The following is a 27,181-nucleotide window of genomic DNA, read 5'->3' as shown; positions in this document are numbered from 1 at the left end:
ATGAACAGGGAGAAAGTTCTACTCTAATGAATTTGTTTCTCTGCTCCACAATGCGCATCTTGAGGTTTTATTTTCTAATACAAAACTGTAGTGATGTAAAATTCTACTATAACTTTCTCCTCCAAAAATATGCACTTGACTTACTACACTCTTCAGTGGAACAGGGAGAGTGATTTAGTGAGCACTGAAAAAAAGGATTCTAAATAAAAATTCCTTTGCTCAGGGATTTATTTGTACATTCATAGGGACTGCGACCATCCTCTGCTGACCCATATCATGACCAAATAGAGCAGCAAAAAATAAAGGAAGAACATCTCAAAAACCATCAGCAGGACATGTCTAGAAAAAATGAAATGAAAGAACAGGTAAACGAAATATCTTCCTTAAGACAGCTGATTAAAGCTGTCTTCTTACACTCCTTGACAATAGTATTCTTTACATAAGAATTGATTCTTTTTAATCTGACTACTACGAAAATATAAGGTTTTTTTCATCTGGTTCCATCTTACATAAACTGGTGAGGACTTGCACAAAAGCTGATATCCATAACAATTCCATAAACCATGGCCTTGATTTTGATTTCACTTCTGTTAGGATTAGAGTTCTATCACTGAACAAATTAATGTTGGAGGACAACAGATCCTAGCATTTACAAGTCAGAGAAAATAGGCATGCATACATTATTCATGTATGTATATTCAATATATTCACTATGACTTGTAGAACGTATATAATAGTATGTGATGCATACTACTTCCCTGGTACATTAAAATTTTTGGAGATTATTTTATACAGAAACAATTTACTTTTCTGGTTTTGCTTTTGAGTGACAGTGGAAAAAACCTGATACTTCTTTCTTACATGAACACATATAAATACATTTAATCTTTCTATCTTTGATTTATAAAAATGTGGCAGAATAAATATGAATGTATTAACTTTTACATAATGGTCAGAGTTTGGAATAAGAACATACTCATCATGTACACATTCTTCAGAGACTGTTGCTGTTTAGTTCCACAAAGCCTGTACTAAATATACTAAAAAATGAACTTTTACAGATTTGTCTATTTGTAACATGGGCAAACTGGGATAGACTCACACTAGAGACATATCCTTAACGCAAAAATTATCTTTTGGTGAAATTTGAAGTTTTTGCTCCAAAGCATAGGAATATTGAAGCTTCTCCAAGAAAAGATTACCAGGTATTTTTTTCGTTTTGGGGAGCAGGTTGCAATACAATAAATATTACATGAGGTTTGTCCTCCTAATTTTTGGATTACAACCTTAGCATCATGACTGAGACAGTTCTTAGGTTATTTTTGGAATTAGCTGTTTTAGATATAATTCTACAGAAAAGCTAGCATGAAACAGGCAGGAAAACATCAAAAAGGTTGAAGTCCCTTTTTCTCGTATATACACGCTTTGATATCTGTAGAATATTTTGTTTATCTAGAGTTATTTCTGTATGTGTTTCTAATACACATTTATTCTACGTTATTGTTCTTTAATAGGAGTACCTGAAACAATTGCAGAAAATTCGTGAAGAATACCGCAGTGATATAAAAGAATTGAGATTTAGAGCAGGAGTACTCCAGGTAACAAAGCTCAAACATACATACAGTCATATTTCCTTTTTCTTTTTTAAGCTAGTACACTTAATTAGAAATTGAAATAAAAATTTTATAAAAATGTTCCCTAGGAGAATCAAAAAATACAAGATAAAACCTATCTTGTGAGTCAAGGGGAGGCTGAGTACCAGTCTGAAACCAAAGATACAGCTGGAACAGGAGAAGAATCACTTCAGGTATCAGTACCATCTCCTACTCTAAACAGAAGTTTTTATGCAAGTCTTGCATGGTCTTTGATTCACTCTTTGTGGCAAACCTGAAAAATGGTAAAGCTTAAATCTCACCTGATGCTTGCACCGTATGTGAAAGTCTCCCTAGGTTCCCTTCATGGAACAGCTTGGAAAGTTTCTTTGGCTGAGTCCTGTCTTGTTTTGGTAATTCTTTTTCATCTGTAAATATTAGGATGTACTTTTATTTAATGTCTGTTTGTGGTATATTTCTTTTCCTTACTTTCTGAGTGAAGTAAAGAAGAAGCCACTTACAGTGCAAATCTTTATGAGAATTCTGTGCAGAAGATAGAGCACTTCATGACAGCCCATAGTAGCACTGTGTGGGAAGTTAGAACCCAGTTTCATGTGGAGTTCTTACTTAAACAAAAATTTGGGAGAAGTGGGAGGAAGAGGCAGACTTAATGCTTTCCAGCTACAATACTCCTCCACCTCTTTCTCATCAAATACTATCAAAGCAGCTGCTGGAACAGAGTTTCAGAATTGTTCCACTTTTACTTTGCAATATTGGCATTTTGAACACCAGATGAGATTTCCAGACCACATGGAGTTCTGCAGCAAGATGTCCACTTTTCAAGTGAAATGAATGAAAGCCTCAATTTATGAAAATTCATCTCAGTGTGCAAAGTCCCAGCCTATTCTGAAGGGAACACAGTCCTGATCTAGCTACTAGGATTCTTCAGTCAGGATGCGGTGCAGGACTTCCTGCACTGTTTAGTAGACTTCCATATAAACTGGTGACAAACATTGCAGCCCTATTGCAGCTGGAACTTGGGCCAAACCTGCCAATATTAGTAGGATTCTCTTCAGTGATTTTCATAGATCCTGGATCTGGCTTTTACTAAAATGAATACACGCATCACTTGATGGGATAAAGTAGGTTATAGGCAGCCAGAGCCATGATAGGACAGAAATTATATTCCCAGTGATTTAATGGGACATGCATGATAATGAAAAAGAAACACTAGATTTTGCACCTGCTTGACGTCACCTTAGTTCATGGGCACTCCATCTACTGGAGAGACTGCATAGATATTTTAAAAAAGTAAAATCGGTGAATTGTTGTGGTTTCACCTGAGGTTGAGGACGTGCCCTTGTTGCAGCAGATCACTGAAGGAGCTGCATACAATTATTTACTTTGCTTTTATCTGACAGGTTCTAACATAGGCCATACGAATATGAAAAGGTGTAATTAAATATTTTTTGCCAGAAAACAAGTTACTATGAAACATGGGTATACTTTCTACAGACATAGGTTTCCATTATAATCTTGATTTTCATCACTTCCAAAGTTTTCCAGAATGCAATCAGCCTGATTAACCTTGCATATGATTATAAAAAATAAAATATGTATTATTTATTTCTTGACACGGTACTGTATCCTCCAAAAATAGGGTTTTGAAAAATCAAAAGTTTGCACTTTATGCAAGGTTTCCTATTTTTCCTTTTACCAGATAAGCCAGAATTATTATGTCTTTTAGTATTAGAGTCTAAAGAAAGCAACAAATGAAATATTCTTACAGATATATAAACAAGGAAATCAGTAACTACATTTATTACTTAAACAAGCCTTTTTTAAAAGGGTATACGGATATTCTGGTTCTAAAGAGTGTATTTTAAAGTCGGGGTTTTTTTTCTCCTTCCAGGACATGGAAGAAAACTTTAAACAAGCCAGACTCCAGGACAGGCCAGACCAAAAAATCTTAGAAAAGAAACGTAACACAAAGGTACCTATCCTTATTGTTGTATTTTTTTCCTTTTTCTTCTTTCATCTGTACATTTCAAATGATTGTGTTATCACAGTAGCTCTGGAAATCAAGTTATATGAGAGTCAATTGAGAGTGCTGGTCTAATGTTTGTTAAAAGTTTATATGAGAAGATAGAATTAATAAGAACATAAATTAGCTTTTCTGATCATTTGAGGGGGAATCCCTTTAGATATTCCCAGGTAGTAATCAATCCCTACCTACTCATCTTTATATCAAACTGTGTTAGTAGTGTATGGGAACTCAGGTTTACTCATGAAGTCAAGTCAGGCTGCTGATTTTTTAACATTTTGTTATAAAGCATTTTTTTTCAATAGTGCCTTTTAAATTGTAAAAGGGGATGAGGATAGAATGGAAATGCACATAAGATATTAGGAAGGTTTCTGACCACAAGATCATTGTGAAATGGACTAAAGGTCTTTTGTGAAATATTGCATGGAAGCAGTACAGTGTTCAAATTTTAAGACTCGTTGAGAACCATCTGTAAGAACCAACTCTGTGTATTGCAAGGATTTGAATTAAATGATTATCAAAGACACCTTTCCTTAAAATCAAAGCTGGGTGCAATCATTTGAAAATATCCATGAACTATATTGAGAATTCTATTTTTGTCCAATTTGTGTGACTTTGATCTTGTCAAATAGAAGAAAAATATAGTTAAATAAATTTTATTTTTGATAGAAGAATAATTTTCAAATTTTTAGTTCCATATAAACTATGCACATTTAATTAAATGCTTTTATTTAATAAAATAAATTAATGAAGTATGTGAATTTTCTTTAGGGAGGAGTAAAGTTTGAAATTAATTTAGATGTATGTGTTCTTGAGGACGACAGCATTCGAGAAGCAGAGGTATGTTTTAGTTATAGTCAAAGCATTTACATTAGTAATCTGAAACCATGACAGTAGCTCCATGATCTAAGGTTTGTTTCCATTACCATCATCCTCGACCTTTGTTATAATGAAGCTTCCTATTGTTGACATATTGCATATATCTGACCTTCTTCAAGAGGATAATTGCTTAGAAGAAAATTGGATGATATCAGGGTCAATCTTTCACATGGTAGAAGATGAAGGAATGTGCAGATATTTCCTTTTTGTAAATTGGGCTTGAGGAGAAGAACTCATCTCAAAATTGTGCTAGTCTGCAAATGGCAAATTTGATTTGTAAATTGTTTTAGAATCATAGAATCATAGAAAGGTTTAGGTTGGAAAGGACCTTGAAGATCATCGAGTTCCAATCCCCCTGCCATAGGCAGGGAGACCTCTCACTAGACGAGGTTGCCCAAGGCCGTGTCCAGCCTGGCCTTGAACACCTCCAGGGATAGGGCCTCAACAACCTCTCTGGGCAACCTGTTCCAGTGCCTTACCACCGTCAAAGTGAAAAATTTCTTCCCAACATTTAATCTAAATCTACCCTCTTCCAGTTTGAGGCCATTCCCCCTCGTCCTATCACTACATGCACTTGTAAAAAGTCCTTCCCCAGCTCTCCTGTAGGCCCCCTTCAGATTCAGGAAGGCCGCAATAAGGTCTCCCCAGAGTCTTCTCTTCTCCAGGCTGAACAGCCCCAACTCTTTCAGCCTCTTCTCATAGGAGTGGTGCTCTAGCCCTCAGATCATCCTCGTGGCTCTCCTCTGGACACACTCCAGCAAGTCCATGTCCTTCTTCTGTTGGGGACTCCAGAGCTGGATGCAGTACTCCAGGTGGGGTCTCACGAGAGTGGAGTAGAGGGTCAGAATCACCTCCTTTGACCTGCTGGCCACACTTCTGATGCAGCCCAGAATACGGTTGGCCTTCTGGGCTGCGATCGCACACTGCTGGCTCATGTTGAGCTTCTCCTCAATCAGCACACCCAGGTCCTTCTCCTCAGGGCTGCTCTCCAGCCATTTCCCGCCCAGCCTGTATTTGTGCTTGGGATTGCCCCGACCCAGATGTAGGACCTTGCACTTGGCCTTGTTGAACTGCATGAGGTTGGCTTGGGACAACCTCTGCAGCCTGTCCAGGTCCCTCTGGATGGCATCCCTCCCCTCCAGCATGTCTACCTCCCCAAAGAGCTTTGTATCATCGGCAAACTTGCTGAGGGTGCACTCGACCCCACTGTCCATGTCGCTGACAAAGACGTTGGAACAGTACAGGCCCCGGTACCGACCCCTGAGGAACACCACTCATCAGTACATTTTAGTACATTTACGTTTCTTTTCACAAGTATTGTATCACAAAGCAAGAATAATACTGTGATGAACCAGCTGTTATTTAGAAAAAAGTTCAAGTGAAACTATAGACAACATTATGTGTTTTCATTTATTAAAATGACATTTGTGGCTGATTGACATGTAATAGCTACCTATTAAGATTTTTATTATGATTTGAAATATTTGTAACAGCAACATTGAAAATATAATTTCTTTCTAGTATATATAGTCTTAATTAATAAAGCACTATTTTGTCCTTCCATTTTTTCACATCTCTGTAGAGTCCCACACAGCCCTTTGATACACAAATCACAATGTTACTTTTGAGTTCTGCTGCTTCATCTTTTGTTACACGATTTTCCTGTACATGAGTATGGCTGGCAAACACAGTAAAATGAGAAGTAATTAGTTATTGTTCCATATTTATTTTCTCTTTCCAGAGTAACCTATTGTTTTTTTTTTAGGGACAAGATAAACTCAGTGAGACTTTAACTTTTGTGGATGGTGAGTGTCTAAAGGAGAAATTGGTGGAAGTTTATGAAGATCATGTGGACAGAGCTTTGGAAGAACTATATGGATACCAAGCAGGTATTTCTTGGGGAAATACAATGTTGAGTATTAATCCTGAAAATTACATAGGAGTTAAGTAAACTCAGTAAGTCCAGGCTATAGCAAATGTATCTGATGAGCTCTCTCTTTATATCACATAATATTATAATCCCACTGAAATCTACTTAAAAAAATGAAATAACTTTGCCTCCTTTTTTTTCTTCCCCTTAGAGTCCAATGACATAGATGATACAAAAGGAAACAGAAAACATTGGCAAGCTAGAGCGCCTCAGACACTACTGAATTTTTTGGCTGATGCTGATGTCACATCTGTATGTCCTACTATGGTGGAAGATGAACTTGGTAAGAAAGTTTTTTTTTTTAGTGAAAGTAGGGAGCTGCTAAAATTCAGCCAGACTACTTACAGACCTTTGCCAAAACAATTCCATACCAGAACGTGCACATGATCTGGCAGGCTTTTAATTGCAGGACTTCATCATAACAGGTTATTGTATGTATTAAACCATAGAATGCAGTCATCATTTTCCCCTCTGTCTAATACTGCAATCATGTTGTGCTGCTCACACATATTATGTGGGCTGCATTTTATGAATCACTGTGACCTGGGTAACAACAGCTACAAACGCCAGTCTACGCAACTAATCAACACCACTTTCTCGGGCCTTGAGTTGATGACAAACAAGCACTCGGGCAGTCAGTTGCCAACGCCGTCCCAGAGTGTGGTGAAGTTCTGGTTTCCTACTCCTCACACTAGTGTTGCTACACAGTCACAAGTGCATCCTCACACAGGTGTGGCTGTGGTGATGCTCCTTTTCAGAAGATGCTGATCAGTAGGTTTCTTGCAGTACCAGTGCGTGTATTCCCAGGCAGCCAGGTATCTCCAGCTCCTGGTTGCTGCAAACAAGGAGCTCTTCCAGCATTGTACCATTCCCAACACCCCAGATAAACAAAAATAACATGAAGAGTTGCCATGGACAGTGAAGACAAAGCAGAATATTTTTAATACACCACTTCTTGTTTATTCTGCTTTAGATGAAAGAGCATAGGGCACAAAAGAAACAGGAAATTCTTTGAAGCTTTTTCAGCACCAGGAGGCCAACAAGTTTGAGAGCAAGGGATGGTCGATGAAGCTGCACCTGTCTATTCTAGACTTATTAAGCAGTTACTTGAGTATTAAAGCTGGTGTTAGAAATTTTTAGTGACAAATAGTCTAAACTATTTTTTCTCTACTGTATCGATCAGTTCAAATACTTTTTAAAAATTCAGAAGTATTCCACAAAGGAAAAAAAAATGGGTTCCAACATTAGGAAGAAATTTTTCACTTTGAGTGTGGTAAGGCACTGGAACAGGTTTCCCAGAGAGGTTGTTGAGGCCCCATCCCTGGAGGTGTTCAAGGCCAGGCTGGACGTGGCCTTGGGCAACCTGGTCTAGTGGGAGGTGTCCCTGCCTATGGCAGGGGGATTGGAACTCGATGATCTTCAAGGTCCTTTCCAACCTAAACCATTCTATAATTCTATGGTTCTATGATTACCCAAAAGGAAGAAATCAATGTCAAGACTAGAAAGTCTGAATCTGGCAAAAGACAGTGCCAAGTACAGTCATGCTTTAGTGACCCGAGAACCTTGCTGTTCTTCAGCTGACCATGCTATTCTGCCTGAAGACATCTTGGAAACCAGGAAGCAGTGGAAACAAACACCACCAGGGACACTCCTGAACATCTTAGCAAAAGCAAAGCTGTCTAATGATTCCTTAATCTGTCTTGAAGAAATAGATAGGATGTTTGTTACTGTAAATTCTGCAAGTTTTTCTTTAGTGTATTATTTCTTCTACCGTTGTCACAGTGTCTGTGATGAGAACCAACATTTTGAAGCAGTTGGCAAACCAGAAAAACATGGGCAGCCTGTCCCAGCAGCCACTGCTCTGTCCTGTAGCAGTGAAAGGCCTCTTTCAGGACACTGCTGTTTTCAGTAGCAAGGAAAAGAGCAATCCCTTTTTACTGGCTATTACTTTGATGTGTAATGCTTTCATTTGCTTGGGTAGACGGAGGTAAGCTACTACTGCCAGGAGGTTGGCAGGTACCAAAAGCCTGGATCTAGCCCCTGCAACTGTTGAAGAACCCTGTAAAAAGCATTTATACAAATACATGTATTTCTGTAGGACAGGTGTAAATTGTAGTACATGATGGCTTAAACTACAGTGGTGACTTTACAACATGGTCCATGCTGATACAGCTGACACTGAAATTGATTCAAACTCACTTATACTGCAGCGCACTTTCCTAAAGTAATAGACTGTTTTAAAAATGAGTATTTTCCACAAAAGGATGCTGTAAATGTAACTGGATATTGTGGGGTTTTATTTACAATTGCCAACCTACTGAACGTATAATGGATGACAGGACTCTTAAGGCAGCTAAATTGTACATGCCAAGTTTCAACAATTTTAATGGATCGTGAGAAATATCTTTAGTTTGCAACTGTGCAGTCAGCACTCTCCTGCTAATTGTGCCTCACATATGTGTTTTCTCATAGCATAACAAGCTCTTTTAAAACTGCCCCATCCTGGAGGCTAAGCCAACTAAAGGTACCAGCTACATTCCTCTCCTAAGATTAGCTTTATTCCTCACACATTAAATAAAAAAACAACAAACCAAAATAAAATTCAAACCACTTTCCACTCATGTCAGCAGTTCATAGAGCTAAAGCAATAATAAGTCACGCAGGTATTCTAATTGCTGTTGCTTTTATCAGTTACATTTATTAAAACATGGCACACTCTCAATACCCAGTTCTGTTCTGCTACTCAAGCTGATGTTGTGGCACACAGTGTTACCCAAACTGACAGATTTCTGTTGGATCACGTGCAGAATTTTAGTCTTTGTACTAAAACAAGAACTCTTAGCATTGTTCTCCCAACTTCAGGTTAGGGTTGCCTTTCATTCTTTGAAAGTGAGCATTTTTAGGTAACCATAGCTACATCCAAACAGTAATTTTCAGTCTTTCCCAAACAGTACTTCTCTAAGTTTTCCACTGAAAATGCAGACTCCTGTATTAGGAACTTAAACTTATTAACATCAGATAGCCTTTCTTACTTAACTTTTATAGTCCTTTGATTATGGTCTACAAACACACTGGGTTCCACTAAGCAGAAGTTACAAACCACTGACTGAAATGTGTGATCAATAATAACAGAAGCATGGTGTTTACATTGTTGTAATTTGAACATCAAAAAAATCAAGCATTTACTTATTTGCTATTACTTCACATACGCTTTTCTAGTTAGCTAATATACAAATAAAGGAACGTTTCTCTTCCTTTCCAGAAGGGAGATTAACAATGTTGCCTCTGAAAGAAAATAAGGAAGATGATTCAGAAACATACTCTGCTGTTGCTGTTGCTGATGGCAGACTTGAGCCAAGATCAGATGATGAAGACACGTAAGTCAAGCACATCAGAAGAAAAATCCACACAACAGTTTTCAAGAAATGACAGATTGCGTTGCCTCAAGTTTTTCTTCTGTACTTTTAAATTCATAAATGAACAAAACTTACTTGTTTTAGTTTGCTAATTTAACTTTTAATTCTGTAATTTCATATTTCACACATCAATGCTGTCATTAAAAATGTTATGCAGAAGTATTGACATGACTTTGCAGCTCCTGTTCTCTTACCTTATAAATAAATACAGGTAAACTATCTCACAGAGAAAGAAGAAATAGTTTGCATTATGTGTGTCGCTTCTATATTCTTTATAAAGTTTTTAAAAAAAATCTCAAAGACCTTGAAAGGAGAAAGGCTTATAATGAATATATTTTTAATTAATATAATTACCTTGTTTTACTTTACAGAAATTTTGAAGATTCTGAAGATGAACTCAAACACGAGCTGGAGGAATCTCTGGAAAAAGTGGCAACTTTTCCAGCAGAGACAACCATGGAGTCTCCGATCCTTTCAACAAATAAAGGTCAAAGAGATGAAGAAAAGATGAATTTACCTTGCAAACTACTTGGAAAATCTGATGATGATTTAGAATATAACCATAGGTCATTTAGTGTTGACACACATAATGAAAAATGCAAGCAGGAAGCAAGAGCTACCTAGAACACCAGCACAGTTACTGTTTCAAAACTTTAACTTGCTTGAAATTGCAGCCACATCGGTAACAAAATTTAAGGATAGCTGACATTAAATGCCAAGTAAATCAACTGCTTTTCAACATTGCTAAATGCTTAATTAAAATTAATAGAAGGTTGTTACTAGTTTGTTTAAAAGGAAAAAAATCAGGCTATTTTTTAGATGTCTAAATGTTGAAAAATCCTCATCCAGACTGAAATGCACTTTTCATCTTTATTATTCTGAACTACTTGGGACATCTCTGACAACACTTGTTTCAGTAAATTTCTGATTGCATGCTCTTGTTAACCATTTCCCTAGCTCAATCAACCCCTTAAGAAGCTCTTCCAGCTTTTCATAATCTCTAAGTACTGCCAATACTGCTTTATAATCTGTAGTTTCATTTACACAGTACTGACCCCACATAGTATCACCAGCTGCTCAGCAGTTTTATATAGTAGCAGTAAAAGGGTTTATTAGCACCATGAGAATTGTGCGTTCCCCAATTCCTAATAAAACATGAAACAGTCAGTTCTTCTAACCTTCTTTTTCACATACAAAATTTCATATAATCCAGGTGAAGCTTAGAGGGAAAACCACATTCTTAGGTCTGATTTCAGTAGCTTTTTGTACTTCTCTTAGTTCGCTAAAATATAAAATACTGCTTTGATGGTTCAAAAAGGACTATATGTTTTTCCATTTTTGATACAAAAGCAGATGTCCAATTTTTGACCATTTTTTTCAGCATTCTCAGTTTTATAATAAGCAGTAGTTCAGGGCTTTGATGTTCGTGTTTGTAGAGCATTTAATTATGCCCTCTAATCTAGATCTTTCTACTCCCTAGGAAAAGAAAAGCTTTCAATAGAATAGGGTTAGAAAAATATCATTAAGTTGCCATACTGTGAAACAGCATGAGGAAATAGGTAATATAAGGATCATAGGCAAGTGCAATTATTACATTTATGGTGTTTTTGCTAGCTTGCTCTTCATTATGATTAACCTAAAGGAATCACCATAGGTAATGAAATCTCCAGAACCACAATTAAAATCCCACGTAATAGAATTTCGCCACACAATGGGGGACAGCAAAGTGAAAGTGTGCTACCGATTCTGGAAAAAATCCTTCTGGGTACAAAAGCTATCAAACAAAATTGTTGACTTTAAAAAGTGTGACTGTGGGTGAAGAGTCATGAAATAGGTAGAGACTGAAAGTATTCAATAAATAAAAGAACTTCCAAATACAGTTCTTTTACCAAGGAAATATGATGGTTCTGTGAATGCAGAGGGTTTTGCAGTGCACTGTACTGTTATGCAGTCAACACAGAAAATTTTCAGCAGTGTTTATTTCCCAGTAAAAAAAAAATCTCTATTACATAAAGCAGATACCCTGACAGAAAGAAAAAAAAAATCTCTTTATTGAATGGGACCAAGGGACCGTAGATTTGATATATTATCAGGTGACACATAGTCAAATATAAAAAGTTAATTTTATTCATATACATTTTTATTAATATACATTTATTTAAATAATGGCTCCACAGATAACAGGAATGTCTCTTCAAAATGCTGGTCAGAAAACCTACGCACAGAGCGACGAGCGTTTTCTCTAATCTCTAACCTTTTTTCAGGAGACAAAGAAAGGATATAAGCCATTGTCTCAGCATAATTGTCCACGTTTTCTGCTAGAAAGCCTGTAATATGTCCTTCATAGGGTACCACAATATCTAATTTGGGGCCTCCAGAGTTGTGAGCCAGGATAACTGTGCCAGCTGCCATACATTCAACCACTCCTGTAAAAGACACAAAACATGCTGATATGAATGTGCACATCAGGTACTTTGGCTTTCTGTAAGGCACTGGAACGGTACAACTGCAGTAAAATACACCCAGAATTATATGTTACTAGAAACTACCATTCTAGATCAGTTTGAAAAATACAGAGTAAGCGGTCTCAAAAGAAAAACAAATTTTAAGTTTTTGAGTCCTAAGGACTGAAATGACAGTTCCTCTTAAACACATAAATTTGAAATTAAAAATCAGATACAATTGGTTGTCGTTCTTGTAACATATTTGATTTACCTGAGATAGATTGTATCACCAGTGTATACAGTGAAACAAAAAGCGAGATATGGAAACTAATGTAAAGATAAACATGGAAGGTAGCTCTGTGACAGAACACTGGTTTTATGGTATGGTGGCAGCTACAAATAATAATTAAAACTTAGAGCTGAATGTAACCGTATTCATTTTCTCATTGACAGTGAAGATTTTAACATTTAGAAAGGTACTGAGAGAAAAGCTGACTATGCACATTTCAATCAGATGATACTCAGAAGTTCAGTATTTTACAGATTAAGAAATCTTTATAGTTTTTGACAACTCAGCAAGATAAAATACTAAAAATTGTTATCACTACATCTGTATTTTTGATAGAAGAATTCTTAATGAAATGGGAACCTGATAGTAAGGTTTCCTCAGCCAAAAGCAGTGGGACAGCAATAGCATACAATGCATACATCAACTTCAGTTCTCCTCCATAGTTCCAGAACAGACATCAAAAATCTAATTGCCAATTCTTGTCAGTTCTGATTTGATTTCTAAAAAGCTCCCCTGGCTCAAAAATTGCCAACTATAAACAATGCTCCAAAGCTTTGGAACATGCATTTTACAGGTAAAAAGCCATTGGAGATGAAGGTGAAATCATGCTGAAATTCAAATCACGGTGTGATTGTATGATTTTTATTTTTTTTTTTATTTTATTTTACTTAACTAAACTGTTTTGGGGGAAAATATGAGAAAACCATTGTTTCCATTTTATGGCAGTTGCTTCTGGGAGGCACTTCAGAGTAAATATTTTTATACCAAATTCCTACAGACTATAAACTTACTACTTGGTATACTTGCTTAACTTGTATTCTAATAAAGTCTGATGACATTAACTGCAATTTAGTCACACTGTAGCCAGGCATGACATCCATCTGTTTGGCTGATAACTTACCCTCTTGTAGATTTATGGCAGATGTGCAACCTTGCATTCCCTTTCAAGGTCAGCACTCAAGTAATCCCCATAAACTGAGGCCACTACCTTAATTCTGTGTGACAGCACATTGCAAACCACATTGCAGCTCCTCTTCAGCATTCTGCTCCGAGCTAGGGCGACTGATTGAAGGACTTGGTTTAATTGTCTAGTGGAATGCAATGACCAAGGGTACCTGGTGGCATCTACACGGGGCTTACAAATAAAGAGACAGGATCTGTGGGAGACTCACCTCTAAGGCAGCAGCTAGAGCCCCGTGACATATACTAGACATTTCAAATGGCAGTTGAGGCAGGTGAAATATGATCAAAATCTCTACACATGGATGTGAGGTGTAAGCACAATCTAAGGTGCTTCAACAGAAGTACCTGCTGCCTTTTGGTGCTCTGTTGGGTATGGAAGGTATCTGTTGTAAGGCTGGCAAACCTAACGAAAGACCTTAGGGTGACCCATGACCTTGCAGAGCAATAGCTGGAGGTCAAGCAGGACATCCTGGGCGGCACAGATGGGACTAGCTGGCGCTTTAGGTGACTAGAGGATGCCCATAATTAAGTCTACAGTGCTTCAACTTGCACTACAGCAGCACCTAGTGGTTAGTCATCTGAATTGGTCCTGTAGGCTGTACCTCAGCTAGAGTGCCTCTGTGTAGAACAGGAGTTGGACACCTGCTTGGCATACAGGCCTCTATGCTTAGACACCTACACTGAGGAGCCTTAATCATGAACTGAAGTCCTCCCCAACCGCGTCCCCAGCTGGGACAAATGGCTGAACACTGAGGAAAGATACTGACCGATCCCGAAGTGCTCATTCCACATCGTATGCAGGCCGATGGTGGCCTCGGCCAGGTGTCCCTTTAGCTCCTCAAAAGGAATGTTTATTCTGAACCTCACATCGTTACTAACTCCCAGCTCTTCACAGAGATGTTTAAGGTTATTTACACGCTCTTCATCTTGCTGGTTACGACAGCCTCCGATTAAGATTAGCTTCAATGACGGCTGCTGCCCCAGTCTCTTCTCTTTCAGCAATTCAGCAAAGGCTCTGATTTGCAAAGGATGATCTTTTTCAGGCCGGAACTGGCTGACAGAAACAATGGAATATTCATTGGTGCTCTTTTCCTCTTCCAGTGGAATATCCAGGAAGGTTTGAACATCACACGGTGGATACACAACGCTAGTGCAAGCTCCAGCTCTCCAGAGGGAAAGGATGTGATTTAGCGTCCAAGAAGAATTAACCATAACCACATCACTGCAGGAACCAACCAATCCGTACATGAAAGCAAAGAAGTAGTAGTACACAAGTTTAAATTTGCTGAAAAGAGTATTGCTTGTAATGAAGGCTGCATTGTTAAACCTGGTATCCTGATTCCTAACGACAGAAAGCATATCGGTGCTGATAGTGGGATAATGGACATAGCATCCAATCCGACAACCTCCTAAATATTTAAAGAGGGGAAGCGTGAAGGCATAACCCATTGAGTCAATATAAATATCAGGAACACACTTCAGAAGTGCTTCCCAGCCAAGAAACACTGATCCTAAACTTTGTCCCAGCAAAGTGAAGTGAGGGTAAAGAGAAGCTTCCACAAGGTAGCGTTTTTCTAGAAACACAAACTTCACAGGATGAGTTAATTTAATATTGAATCTTCTGAAAGCACCTTCCACTATTTCTTCTCCAGTGGCGTCTCTATCACCAGTGTAAACAACACACGTTACATTTCTGTACCTGCAAGAGTAAAGAAAAACAAATTCATACATTCTTTTCTTCAAATTTTGTAACATGAAACTAAAACATTATAAATTCAAAAATACTCAAAAAGCATGTGAGAACAAATGTCTGGCCTACCTCTGAAATGATTTTAACTAAATGACACTTTTCTTATACTTCCACTGTTTTTTCTGATCTGCAGAAAAACACATGGCTGAAGAGTTGGGGAATTTTTTTTTTTTTTTAGTAAAACATAAAAGGAGGTCATTATTATTCTACAGAGTTAACAACGCCTTGCCCTACATTAGATGTCTGTCTAGTGCACAGCATGAGTACAATGCAGAAGACTGTGCAAGCCAGTGGATGCGCCAATGTTAAATCCATTTTAGATATTAACTTGTTTTGCCTCCTGCACCAAGAGGTCAGTATCAAGATTACCAGTTACGTACTGACAAGTTATGCCTATACAAAATTCCATACCAGTAGTGGAAAACTGATGTGGGAGGAGGGATTCTCCCAAGGAGAGAAAAGAAGTGAAAGACGCCACCACAAGAAAGATCAAAATCTGTGTAAAGGGATGAAGTGGAATGGTGCAACCAGGTGACACTCAGATGTAAAAAAGATGTAGAAGCAGTAGATTAATGACACCTATTTAAATATGTAAAATGCAGAAACATACATAAATAATACCATCAGTAACTGAGAATGAAATACGGTATTTGATAAACATATATGCTTACTTTTTCTGGAGCGTTCTTATGGCACACCACAAGACTCTCTCCCCTCCACCACCTGCATTGCAATACGGGTGAAAAAAGGCAACCAGCAATGGCCGCTTCCCATCTTTTCCTGCCGAGGTCAACTGTTTTTTTCTTTGTTGTATCCAGAGCTGTATTCCCCACAGTAGTACCACCAAGCAGACACACAAAATTCCACTTAGAAATAATGCAGGGATTATCAATGAGCACAGCAATCTGAAACAAGCCAGAAATTTTAAAAGATAAAATGGTTTAAAGAACTACTGCATATGAAATTGAGAGAGAAGGGCTCATAGGTAGAGCTACAGTGAGTTTAACAATTTCTTGAGTCCTACTCCCAGAAATCATCAGTATCAGTGTATCATTTCAACAATTACAGAAAAAAATCTGAATTGTTTCACCAAACAATTTTTTTTCCTACCGTTACCTGTCAAACACTTATTACTGTTTATTCATGCCATATATCTGTATCTATCTCCATGTGCTATATATATTATAAAGGGTGCATGCCCTTAGCAATCTGGCAAAACACAGCTAGCTAAGCGATTTCTAAATAGATTTCTAACAGTTTTCATCAGTCCAAGCTCCTGTTCGGCTTTGGTGTGAACTGCTTTGGTTCATAACTACTTGGGCCAGCCTGCAGCACATGATCAAGAACCTGTATTTCCCATTCCCTGGAGATTTGAAGAGCTGTGCCAATTGTCCAGAAAAGCTCCAAGCAGTTTCTCTGTTAGGAGAGACCTGCTTCCTCGGGTCTCTGAAGCACCCTCTGACAGAGGCCTTCCCTTTCTTCACCACCACCTCCCTGCACAGCTCTCCTAACCCAGGAACGGGAGGTTTCTCACAGGAGAAAATCTCCTTGGCCTACAGAGCTTCGCAGGCTCCAGAGAGTGGATTCTGATGCTGCATTAGGCATTATGATAAACATTTACACGACGCTAAAGGGGCTGCCCACGGCGAGCCACGCATCACGACTGACACGTAAGGTAAGAAAACACTTTCATTTTCGGGATGAAGAAGTGGAAAAGCACATTAATCCACCCGAGGCCGACGGCAAAACGAGAAGGAGCGGGGCAGGGACCCGTCCCATCCCGCCCTGCCCGGCGGCCTGCTCTCCTCAGGGGCGGGTGCGTGACGCCCGGGCAGGCTCGGGGGCGGGAATGAGGGAACCGCGGCTTGGCAGAGGGCCGAAGAGTCGCGGGGCCCCCTTCTCCTCTCCCTCTTAGCTGCCAGGACGCGACGCGACGCGCCGCCCCCACACGCGTCCCTCGCAACCCCGGTACCTGATCAGCCCACACAGACACAACCCTCCCGCCACCATCTTGGACAACGCCACTACGCCTTTCCACCGGAAAAGGGCGTCTCCTGGCTAGGCGGGGGCGGGACCAGCCGGGCATTACCTCCCTCTCATTGGTTTCCGCGGGAGATAGACAGAGCGGAGGGGAAGGGGCGGGGCTAGGAGCGGCGCGGCCCAACCGAGTGGGCGGGAGCGGCTAGTGGGGCGTGGCCGTGCCTGAGGGGGAGGGGGGCGGGCGGTTGCGCGGGCTGGCAGCGCCCCCTGGGGGGAGGCAGCGGCGCCGTCGTCGCTGTGGCCTTTGCCGCCTCCTCTTGCTCCTCCTCCTCCTCTTCCTCTTCTTCTTCCTCAGCTTCCTCGTCCACCTTCGCGGCGATGGATCCCCTCAGGGGACATCTCCCGCCCGTCCCTGCGGGCAGAGCCCAGGCCCGGGACGTGGCGGGACGCTGTGGTGTGTGAGGAGGAGGCAGAGGCCTCCCCGGCACTAGGGGGGGGTTTCTTCTCCTGCGTCCACCACACGCAAATTTTGTCCCTGTAAATACTGGCGCCTCTCTTTGGCCAGAGGAGGATGGCAGTCGATGCCCTGGTTTCCAGCCCTGCAGTAGTCTCCTGCTTGTAAGTGAATCCCTCTTTATAGAGGGGTACCTGGTCTGCTCTCTGTAAGCGTGTGCAAGTCACCTCTGTGAGGCCAAGGACAGGATGTCCAAAATACCCTGGTGCCTGGTGTCATCTCTAAAAAGATCCCTGTGAACATGCTCACTGGGCAATTCCCACTGGAGGGTGTCCATGGTGTTGCCGGCTAACATACTTTGTCTCCTGTTTTGTCGTGATTCTGGAGTACGTGCACAGACCTGAGGATTAGTGTAGAGATAAGACTGAACAGTGCTGTTATTTTTTAAAATGCTGGTAATGATGTGTGAGTAAACAGCAAGACTTAGTATTTCTAAAATGGCTTCCCTTGGAACAATGTAAGAAACTAACCCTGCTCTCCTGGATGCTGGGATGTGTTGAGTGAAAACACCAGACTGTAGGTGAGGAGGTGCTTAGGCAGGATGGGCAACAACATTTCTGATCTCTTGTCACATCACTAGGTGCTTTTTTTTTTTTTTTTTATTTAAATATCTTCACCAACCTATCTACCACTGACTGTAGTTTTTACCAGGTCATCTCTGCCTTAATGTAAGCAGGTAAATTGGAACAGTTCTGTTGGGAGGTCCAGCAAGCATGATCTAACATTTAGTTTCTGAACCAACAGCTCTCATAAGTAGAATGCCACAGGCATTAGTTCCTTTTCCTCAATCTTCCTCTTCCCCAACAGACCACCAGTTGCCTGAGAAGCATGTGAGATGCTTGCAGAAGAGACCTTTGCTGGATTCACATTTCTCAGCTCAAGATACCTCTCTTGTAATGTCAACGTTTGAAGATAATTGTCTGGATTCAGAGAAGAGGAACAGTTCTTCTAGGGAATAAGAAGTTCGGTCTGTTTTAGATGAGGAAGTTTGTGTCTCCCCACTGACTTGAAAAGGAGCTTATGGCCACTCCCTTGAAAGGTATGAATCTTTGAGTGTCTTTATGAAGCTGAAGGATCACAGGTTAGCCAGGGCTTAATTAAGATTAGACTTAAGTAATGCTCAAGAGTTCCAGGAAGTAAGAATAATTAATGAGGGAGACACTTACATACCTGGCTTTTGAGTTCCCTGGGCCATAAATGGCAGATGCAGTGTTTTGGGTTTATATTCAGCTCTCTGTTCGGTAAATCATATAGCAAAGGTACTCAGAAAAGCCTTTGGCTTCACGTGGCTAGAAGATTACAACTTGTTCTTTCCAGTCAAGGCTCATTGCAAAGTTAGCTGTACTGAAATCAGGATTTACCCTATGAAGCTTCCAGCACAGGTCCTACACTTTCTTCAGGTTTCAGTCCTAAGTGTCAGAAGTATGTTTTAGCTTGAGCCCAGCAAAATATCTTGCTTTTCCCAAAACCACCTAATCAATTTTTTGGAAGTTCCCCAAATCTCCTATTCGTGAATGTGTGTCTGTGCATCTGACAGCTGCCTCGTGGCAGCATACCGTATTTGCAGTGCATGAACTTTCCGGCAGGGTGAGCCTTAGACTTGATTCAACTAGCTGCACAGCCAGATGTATGCTGCGTGCACAGCATAGCCAGTGTGAGATGTAAGTCTGGCACTTCCCAGAAATATTGAAATTTTTGCATGAATGCAGATTGACTGTCCAGTGTTAGTATTACACAGCATATACAGTCACATAATTCTCCGGGTGACAGCAAATTGGGCGAGTTGTTTTTGGGAGAACAATTCATAGACACTGTTCTCGTCTTGCTTTTGCTCCCATGGTAAACAACACATAGAACAGAGGAATTATTTTCGTAGAAGCCCTCTCTGATTCATATTCCTTTTTTCTTTCTTTTTTTTTTTTTTTAAGCTTTGTAGCCTTTTCATTACCATGTGCGCTTGTTTCTGGAGTGGACTAAGCCAGGAAACATGATGTCCTTGCAGGCTCCATATGACCTATAAGTTGTAGTTCAGGCACATTGTAATAAAGCATCTGCATAAACAAATAGATATTCTGTATTTGGATAACTTTTCCAGATCCTTACCAATGCTAAACAGGGGCAGAGTTCTTCACAATACAACCAGACTAGATAGAAAAGGATTTGAAGAAAAGCTGCAGTGCATCTGCTTGTACTTTCTACCCAGTCTAGATATGTCTGGTTTTTTTTGGTCTCAAAACCAACATGAATTGCTACACACACAAACTGTCACTCAAGTTCAAATAATAATTTTGAAATCTCTGCCAGTCCAGTCACAAATTCCTCAGACCTGACTTTGAAGTCAGAAGATGTTTTGTTTGATGGCCTCTATTTCTTCTGCAGTTCTTCCTATGTGTTTTGTAGTCACCTCAGATGGTCTTCTTTTCATGGAGGACTATTTTTATTTTGGAAGTAGTGTTCACTTGCTTGTTTTAGGGAGAAATCTGCATGATGGTGGGAGTATCAAATATTTTTCTCAGTTCTAATAATTTATAGTTTGCAGAATCACAGAACGGTTGAGATTGGCTGGGACCTCTGGAAGTTATCTTGTCCAAACCCCCTGCCCAAGCTGGGCCACCTACAGCGAGTCGCCCAGGACCATGTTCAGTCAGCTTTTGAATATCTCCAGCAATGGAGACCCCACGGCCTCCCTGGGCAACCTGCTCAGTCACCCTTACAGTGAGAAAGTGTTTCTGGATGTTCAGAGGGAACGTCTTGTGTTCCAGTTTGTGCCCATTGCCTCTGGTCTTGTCACTGGGCACAAACTGGAAAGAGCCTGGCTCTGTCCTCTTTGCATCTTCTCTTCAGGTATTTGTATACATTAATGAGATCCTCCCTGAGCTTTCTCTGGGGTATACAATCTTGGCTCTCTCAGCTTTTCCTCATAGGAGCGGTGCTCCAATCTCTTAATCATCTTAGCTGTTTTATTTTTTCTGTAGTTCATCTAGTGGTAATTAAAAAAAATATTAATACTTTCAAAGTTCTTTTGTTAACTTTTCTTTAATCATAGGCTATTCAGCTTCTGACGTGAGCAATATGAAAACTCTGTTGCTGACAGCATTGCAGACTACAAGGGATACCTTTAATGTGTGAACGTCCAACACAGACTAATTGAGTTGTCGCTGCTTAACAACTTTCCCACCTTAATGCATATGTAGTAGATGATATTGTATGCATGCATTTAGGGTATTGGCAATAACTTCAGCAGGGGCAGTGCTGAGCTTTCTGTGGTGTTCCCACTCCACAGTGAGAACACTGTTAAAAACCACGTGGCTGACATGCCAACGAAATTAAACTAGCCTTGTCATGAAGTCAGCTTTGTTTTCACCTTCCCAGAGATGTACCAAGTTTTTAATCTTTTGCTGCCTCTGTAAGCGTTTTTGTCCTGGTTTAATTGCTTTCCTTATTAAGGTCCTTACTCTGGAGGAAAATCCGTGTAAACAGGCCTTGTGAAATGAGTGGTATTCAGAACAAATAGCAGAATCCACTCACAGTGTGTTCTCTGCAAGCCTGCAAGGCATCTGAGACAGTTTTAAAGTATGTTTTTGTAACTCTCATTCTTGCTGAGTATTCCACATACGGGTAATTTGGTAAGATAAAACTACTGGCCAGTAATAACACAAAGAAACTGGATTAATATTGTGTAAGGAGATTCATATGACAGTCATGTGGTCTTTTATACTTTGTTGTACAGTTGGTTACTCTCTGTCAGAAGCATGAACTGTGTAGTTCTGAGTCTCTCATTCAAGGCTGCTGTCCCAGCTACCAAAATGCCTGGGACTGTTTTTAGCAGAAGGAATCTTAGATCATTCATATACACAGTAAGTTTTTCCTTTTTGCACGTGTCTTGTGATACACTGTTAAATGTTACAGTACATTTGTTCTTCATTACATAGTAGCAGAAGGCAGAAATAAAGTTGCAACAGTTGTGTGCTAAATGTTTGTGAAGCAAAAAACAAGTATTGGAAATAAGTTGTGGTGCTAATATATCGAGGGCAAAACCCTATGGTGTTGTTTTTACTGATATGTTGTAATATTAAAGTTGCTAAATATAAGCAATTCTCATAAAAAAATTTAAACTGTCATCTTTACTTTCGAGCTAGATGTTCTAGGGCATGGGTTCTTGCACCATATATCTGTGAACAAAAGCTGCCCTTTTTTTTTTTGGCAGAAGCAATGAAGAATTAAGCAGCTCAGGTATAAACAGAATTTTTGCAAGATCTCGTATAAACCACATTTATTTGTATCACCATGCAATTTAAGCAGGTTGAACCCATAGCTTTTGATTAACAGAAGATTATTTTCACCCAAATTGTCCCAGTTGGACAGGGACCATGTAGGAAAACAAATCAATTCCATATTGGAGTTTAATCCTGTAGATTGTGCTAGTGTTTTAGCTTCCCATGGACTCTTCTGTCAGTTCTCTTAACAGTCATCAGCAGGAGAAATAAAAATATCTGCCATTTTTTAGGGTGGGTGAAAGAAATGTATTCAAGCAACTCAGAGCACAGGCAGAAATGAGATGACAAATGATGTAGCCTTACTAATAACATCACTGAACTTGCAAAGTAACACGTAGACTCACCCTGAATCTCAGCTTTTTCAGCTGAAAGTTTGGGTTCTTGTGGAGCTGGAGACTATTTTTGAGTGCCTGTAACAGCAGACCCAAACCCTTCTTGCTCTTCTTTCTCTCTTCTGCAGATACTAATGTTTCTGTGGCCATCTGCACCTAATCAGGACATGAAGGGGATCATGAAAGACCCATCTCTTTCACAGTCGTACCTTAACATCTGTTTAAATCAATTATGAAGCTGCTCAAGAAGCTGCAAAACTTCAGTGTGAAATTTTTACTGAGTTAGGCACCTCCATCATCAAACTTTAAAAGGTTCACATATTGAAAAAGAAACACACTGCACTAATTTGTTCAAGGTGCATTTGTGCATATGTGTTTGTGCGTGCTTCTCTTTGCCTGTTTCAGGAAGCAAGGGAGAATGCTATTTGGCTTAAAATTCAAATTGTTTCACATGAGGCAGGATTTGCATTCTGTGCTCACGTCTGGCTCCCTGGCACTGATCAGGAAAGAGAAAGGAGCCAGAAACTGGCTGCAGAGCAGGACAGAAGGGAGTTACAATTATTGGAGGAGAATGTTTGGCTAGTCCAGACATGAGAGATGCAGGCACTGTGCCTCGTCACCTCCTCTGACTTATTTCTACTCTGGGTTTGAAGAAAGCTTGAAAGGTTGGTGATTTTCCCATGGGGTTGATTCAATCAGAGAGTCTCTTCTGGGGGGTGAACTAGGGCTGCTTAAAAGTAGTTCCCTGCTGCACTACCTTTTCTTTCAACAAGCAGAGATACCGGGAGGAAACGATAAATGAACTGAGCCTGAATTTCCATGGATTAGCGTCTCTGATTCCCAGGAATTCCCAGGCAGTTAGTAAATCTCAGAAGGTTGCGCAGCAACTCTCAGGATGGTTACCTTTTTTTATACTGAGCTGCGGAATGCATCAGTTTTGACTAAAGATGTCCATGGAAGAAACGCTCTTTGTCTGGATAGCGGACTGAGGTGAAATCTGGAAATGGCAGGATTGCTGAGAGCTGAAAAAAGCCTCCATTTCACTATCAGAAAGCTTTTTTCTATTTCCGTTTTCTCACAACTGCAGGCTCCCAGGAACTCTTTCTTTAGGAGTCACATGTCTCCAGTTTCCTCTGTGTGCTCATGCAATAAACAAACACTGTTTTTACAGTGAGTGTGAGTTGTGATGAGCCAGCATGCATGCCATAGAGAACAACCTGAGAAAAGCTGTCTGCGTTTGAAAGCAGTATTTTTTCCTGCATATTTCAATCCAAGTGTTAAATGTTTCAGATAAAAATACTTGTAAACAGAAAGAGGTTTACTTTGTATTGCCATTTCCCTTAGATGTTTTTTGAAGCATCTGTTTGTATGGAAGAGATTGCATAAAATTAGTAGCACAGTTTCCTGTGTTTATACTTTCATCCCTGACTGTCACTTTAGTCTGACATTTCCACCTGAATTCTTCCCTGCTACTTGTTGTAGGCTGCTGGTCTTATTTCATGTAGTAGGGAATTATTATCAGGTATTCCAGCAGATAAAAATAGCAGCAAATATGTTTTCATCTTTATTTTGTATTTCTCCCCTCAGTTTCTATAAGCCTCTGCAGTGAATCAGTGTGGCCCTATCCAAGCAAACTCCATGTATTTTTGTGGTCACTTGGAAGTATATTTTATCCCCAGATAGAAACTGGCACCTCCCTGCCCATGGTTCTTGCCTGAGAGTTAACTGTAAGTTCATGCGAGATATTAGACCTGGACAGGGCAGTGCTGTAACAGTTCCTAGCCCTGAAGAGCAAATAATTAACAGGATTTTTGTAGAAAAATAAGTTGGCTAAACAGCAGCTCAGATACATTACAGTTTGGACCTCTGACAACTGGGAACAGCAAAACCTCTACCCCATGAGCCTGTAGTGTCCTCATCATAGGTTTCCCTCTTCACTTCTTGCCTGCTGTGGCAGAGGGAGTCAGCCAGAGAGCTGGCAGATCTTCATCTATCTCCAAATCAGGAAGAAAAACCTGCCTGATGCAGTGCTCTAGTTAGGGAGGCCCCTGCCGCTGAATGCCTGGATCCTCCTGTCCCTTCAGTCCCACCGTGAGTACAGTGATGCTGAGGTCAGTGGCATGCCAGTGGTGCCCCGGTTTGTTTGCTTGTGGGAGGGCAGTAGCCTTGTCTTGGCAGTATGTAGCAGAGCCTGAAAGGGCAAGTAGTGGAGGACAGTTGAGAAGGGCTTTTGTGCCAGCCTGGCTGGGCTGTGGCTGAGCCCCTGTGGCCATAGGGTCACCTGAGAGTCTACCCTCTCTGCAAAGGTGAGATCATAGAGAGGGCCCTAACACCCTCATACCTTTTTCTACCGAGTAACTGCAAACAGTCCACAAGAGGAGAGGGAAAAAAAGGAGTAAAAGAACCAAACAGATGACATATAGAAAGTGGAAACCCTACTTCCCAGACAGAGTTTTGCCTGGAACACCAAGAAAACAGGTAGGACTCTGCTCAGGACTCTTATGTTGGAGGAGCTCAGGTCCTGTGGTGAGGAGTGATGCTGTCAAGATTTCTTAGGGATTTGGGAATTGCTGGAAATTCCTCTCTTTCTTTAAAGAGGTGGTTTCGGACAGGATAAGATAGCCAGAAACAACTGTTAGGAGAAACTGAATTTAGGCTTGCCTTTACATATCTAGCCTGTCCTAACAAAGGCAGTATATTTGTACTTTAGACATGGCACCTGTAATGCAAACACAAGATGCTGGTTTGTCTTTTTCTTGAAATGAAGGTGATTGTGGTGTATATAAATGAAATGGGATGAAATAACCTTTTATTCAGAGGCCAAGCAGTTTGATTTGGGATTAAACACTGGCCAGAGAACCAGAAATACAGGCTTAAATCAGAGTTACATTCCTTTTACTTTTTTTTTTTCTAGTCACTTTTCTTTTTTTTCTGCATGCTTTACATTTACAATGTGCTTTATGTTATTTACATAGTGTAAGGTGTCTCATCAAAGCAAAAACTCTCTGTGTGGCTGTCAAACATGACAAGAATGATTTGAAACTTGCTGGCAAGGAAGTAATAGTAAATTTAAATGGTGTGGACTCTACAGTCAGGGACAGTTTAAAGGATACATATTATATATGAATGTCACTTAATCCACAGGCTTACATTCCTGATCTGTGTAGGGAAAAAAATTATTGCAGATTTGGCAAGGCATTTTAGGGTCTGGTATTAGTTTGCCTTCTACAAGATAAACAGCAGCTTGCTTTTGCTTTGCATTTACTTAAATCACAATTCAGATACTTATAACTTTATGTATTCAAAACAAGTGTGAAGGATATTTTTAAAAATCCACAAAAAATACTGAGGCATTTACAAAACAAAACTGTAATTAAGAACTTGAGTCTTATTTCTAAATGTGGATAGCAAACGTAGGTGACAAAAGCTATGATCTTTAGCAATAACTGATATAGTTCACGATAAATGTGTTTTTCTGTCTTTTCAAATTAGCCTTTAAAAATAGTTATTTTTGTAATATTACTCGTTCTCAAGTTATATTTGAAATATTGCAGTTAAGGTAGATAAATTGTAGGTCCTTTTACTCTGTATGGAATTCAAAAAAGCTTATGCTGACACTTTTCAAGCCAAAACCAGATCCAAGCAAGAGCGAAGTACGGACAACGTCAGAAAATTAAGTTGGAAGCACAGAAGTGAAAATACTGGTCTCATAGTGGCACTACCCGATGAGTTCTGCCAGCCTTCTTCACCTGCTGGGTGAATGAACGTTACTGGAAATCTGAACTCAAATTAATTCATGCAGATTGCAATTGTTCTTTGCACTTAAACCCTGACCCAAAAGGTGTGCCTTTTCCTGTGGTAATACGAGGTTTCCAGGCACTTGAAAACAAATTCCTGCAGTATAAATAAACAGATAACAGAAATTATCACAATGAAATCAACATTGCTAAAAGCAGACAAAGTACCAAGTCCACACAATTTGCAATTGTATTAGAAGCCATGGAAGGAAAAAATAAGTATGCGTTTTGGGGCCCTGTTACAAAAGAGACACTCCACCAAGTTTTGCTGGTTTAGAGCAAACAAACCTTTTTTAAATATTTAACGAAGATTGAGACTGCTTCCTGAAAAACTGAAGCCAAAGTCTGAGCTGATCTGATTTGAAATGAGGTCATCAACTCTTAAGCGATTTTATTCATGGCAGGTAGGAATTAAATTCCTTTTATTTCAGAGTTATGTATGATTTCCTTTTTACTTTAGCGTAAGAAATATGATCAAGCTTCTTCATCTGTTGAAAGAAATATGTATACCATTCATGCTGTAGAAACACTTGTGTATCTTATGGTTGCCAGTTTTCTTAGGACTGTAGCCAAAGAGTTCTTTCTGATTTCATGGCTCAAAACTAGGATGTAGGTGAGGAGGGAGTTTTTTACCTGTTCAATGCTAAAAAGGTATGGCCTTTTTTTTTATTTCCTGTAATAAGTATGTTAGTTAGTTTGGAGAAGACAAGGACATAGTTATGTACCATGAATCTGACCAAGCTTTCACTGAACTTTCAGCTGCAACTGATTGACTGCATGGGGGAGAAATGTGAGGCTTGTGTTGCTTAGTAGGACTGAAAAATGGCTGCTGAGAAAGCACAGGGATTTGCTTGAAGAAAAAGTGTATAGATTTACTAGCAACTTCTCTTTTGGCTTAAAGAGGACACCGGCAGAGGAGAAATAGTTGTTTTATGCAAGGACAGGGTGCTTCATGGGTTCCCCCCCTCCCCCAA

The 27,181-nt window shown here is 39.9% G+C and overlaps 2 protein-coding genes across 2 annotated transcripts in view; one reads left to right on the top strand and one right to left on the bottom strand.

Moving 5' to 3' along the window:
• Positions 1 to 10,485, top strand: part of NEK5 (NIMA related kinase 5) — a gene marked incomplete at both ends in the record, with an annotated part of 34,046 nt that extends 23,561 nt beyond the window's left edge. Inside the window, 10 exons of the mRNA XM_082495507.1 lie at positions 246 to 365; positions 1,515 to 1,598; positions 1,703 to 1,807; positions 3,505 to 3,585; positions 4,408 to 4,476; positions 6,281 to 6,404; positions 6,597 to 6,728; positions 8,023 to 8,187; positions 9,708 to 9,822; positions 10,233 to 10,485. Of these exons, the coding sequence (XP_082351633.1) occupies positions 246 to 365; positions 1,515 to 1,598; positions 1,703 to 1,807; positions 3,505 to 3,585; positions 4,408 to 4,476; positions 6,281 to 6,404; positions 6,597 to 6,728; positions 8,023 to 8,187; positions 9,708 to 9,822; positions 10,233 to 10,485 (1,248 nt within the window). The remainder of the gene's footprint in view (positions 1 to 245; positions 366 to 1,514; positions 1,599 to 1,702; positions 1,808 to 3,504; positions 3,586 to 4,407; positions 4,477 to 6,280; positions 6,405 to 6,596; positions 6,729 to 8,022; positions 8,188 to 9,707; positions 9,823 to 10,232) is intronic.
• Positions 10,486 to 11,965: 1,480 nt separating this feature from the next.
• Positions 11,966 to 17,317, bottom strand: ALG11 (ALG11 alpha-1,2-mannosyltransferase; the record flags this gene model as incomplete). Its single annotated transcript, XM_082494974.1, has 4 exons — positions 11,966 to 12,287; positions 14,325 to 15,256; positions 15,979 to 16,212; positions 17,280 to 17,317. 4 exons carry the CDS (start codon positions 17,315 to 17,317, stop codon positions 12,016 to 12,018), a joined length of 1,476 nt encoding a protein of 491 aa, XP_082351100.1. The 3' UTR covers positions 11,966 to 12,015.
• Between the last annotated feature and the right edge of the window lie 9,864 nt (positions 17,318 to 27,181).

This window comes from Vanellus vanellus (assembly GCF_965231255.1).
Source record: "Vanellus vanellus genome assembly, chromosome: 1".
Lineage (NCBI taxonomy): Eukaryota > Metazoa > Chordata > Aves > Charadriiformes > Charadriidae > Vanellus > Vanellus vanellus.
This window is presented reverse-complemented; position numbering and strand designations above follow the sequence as displayed.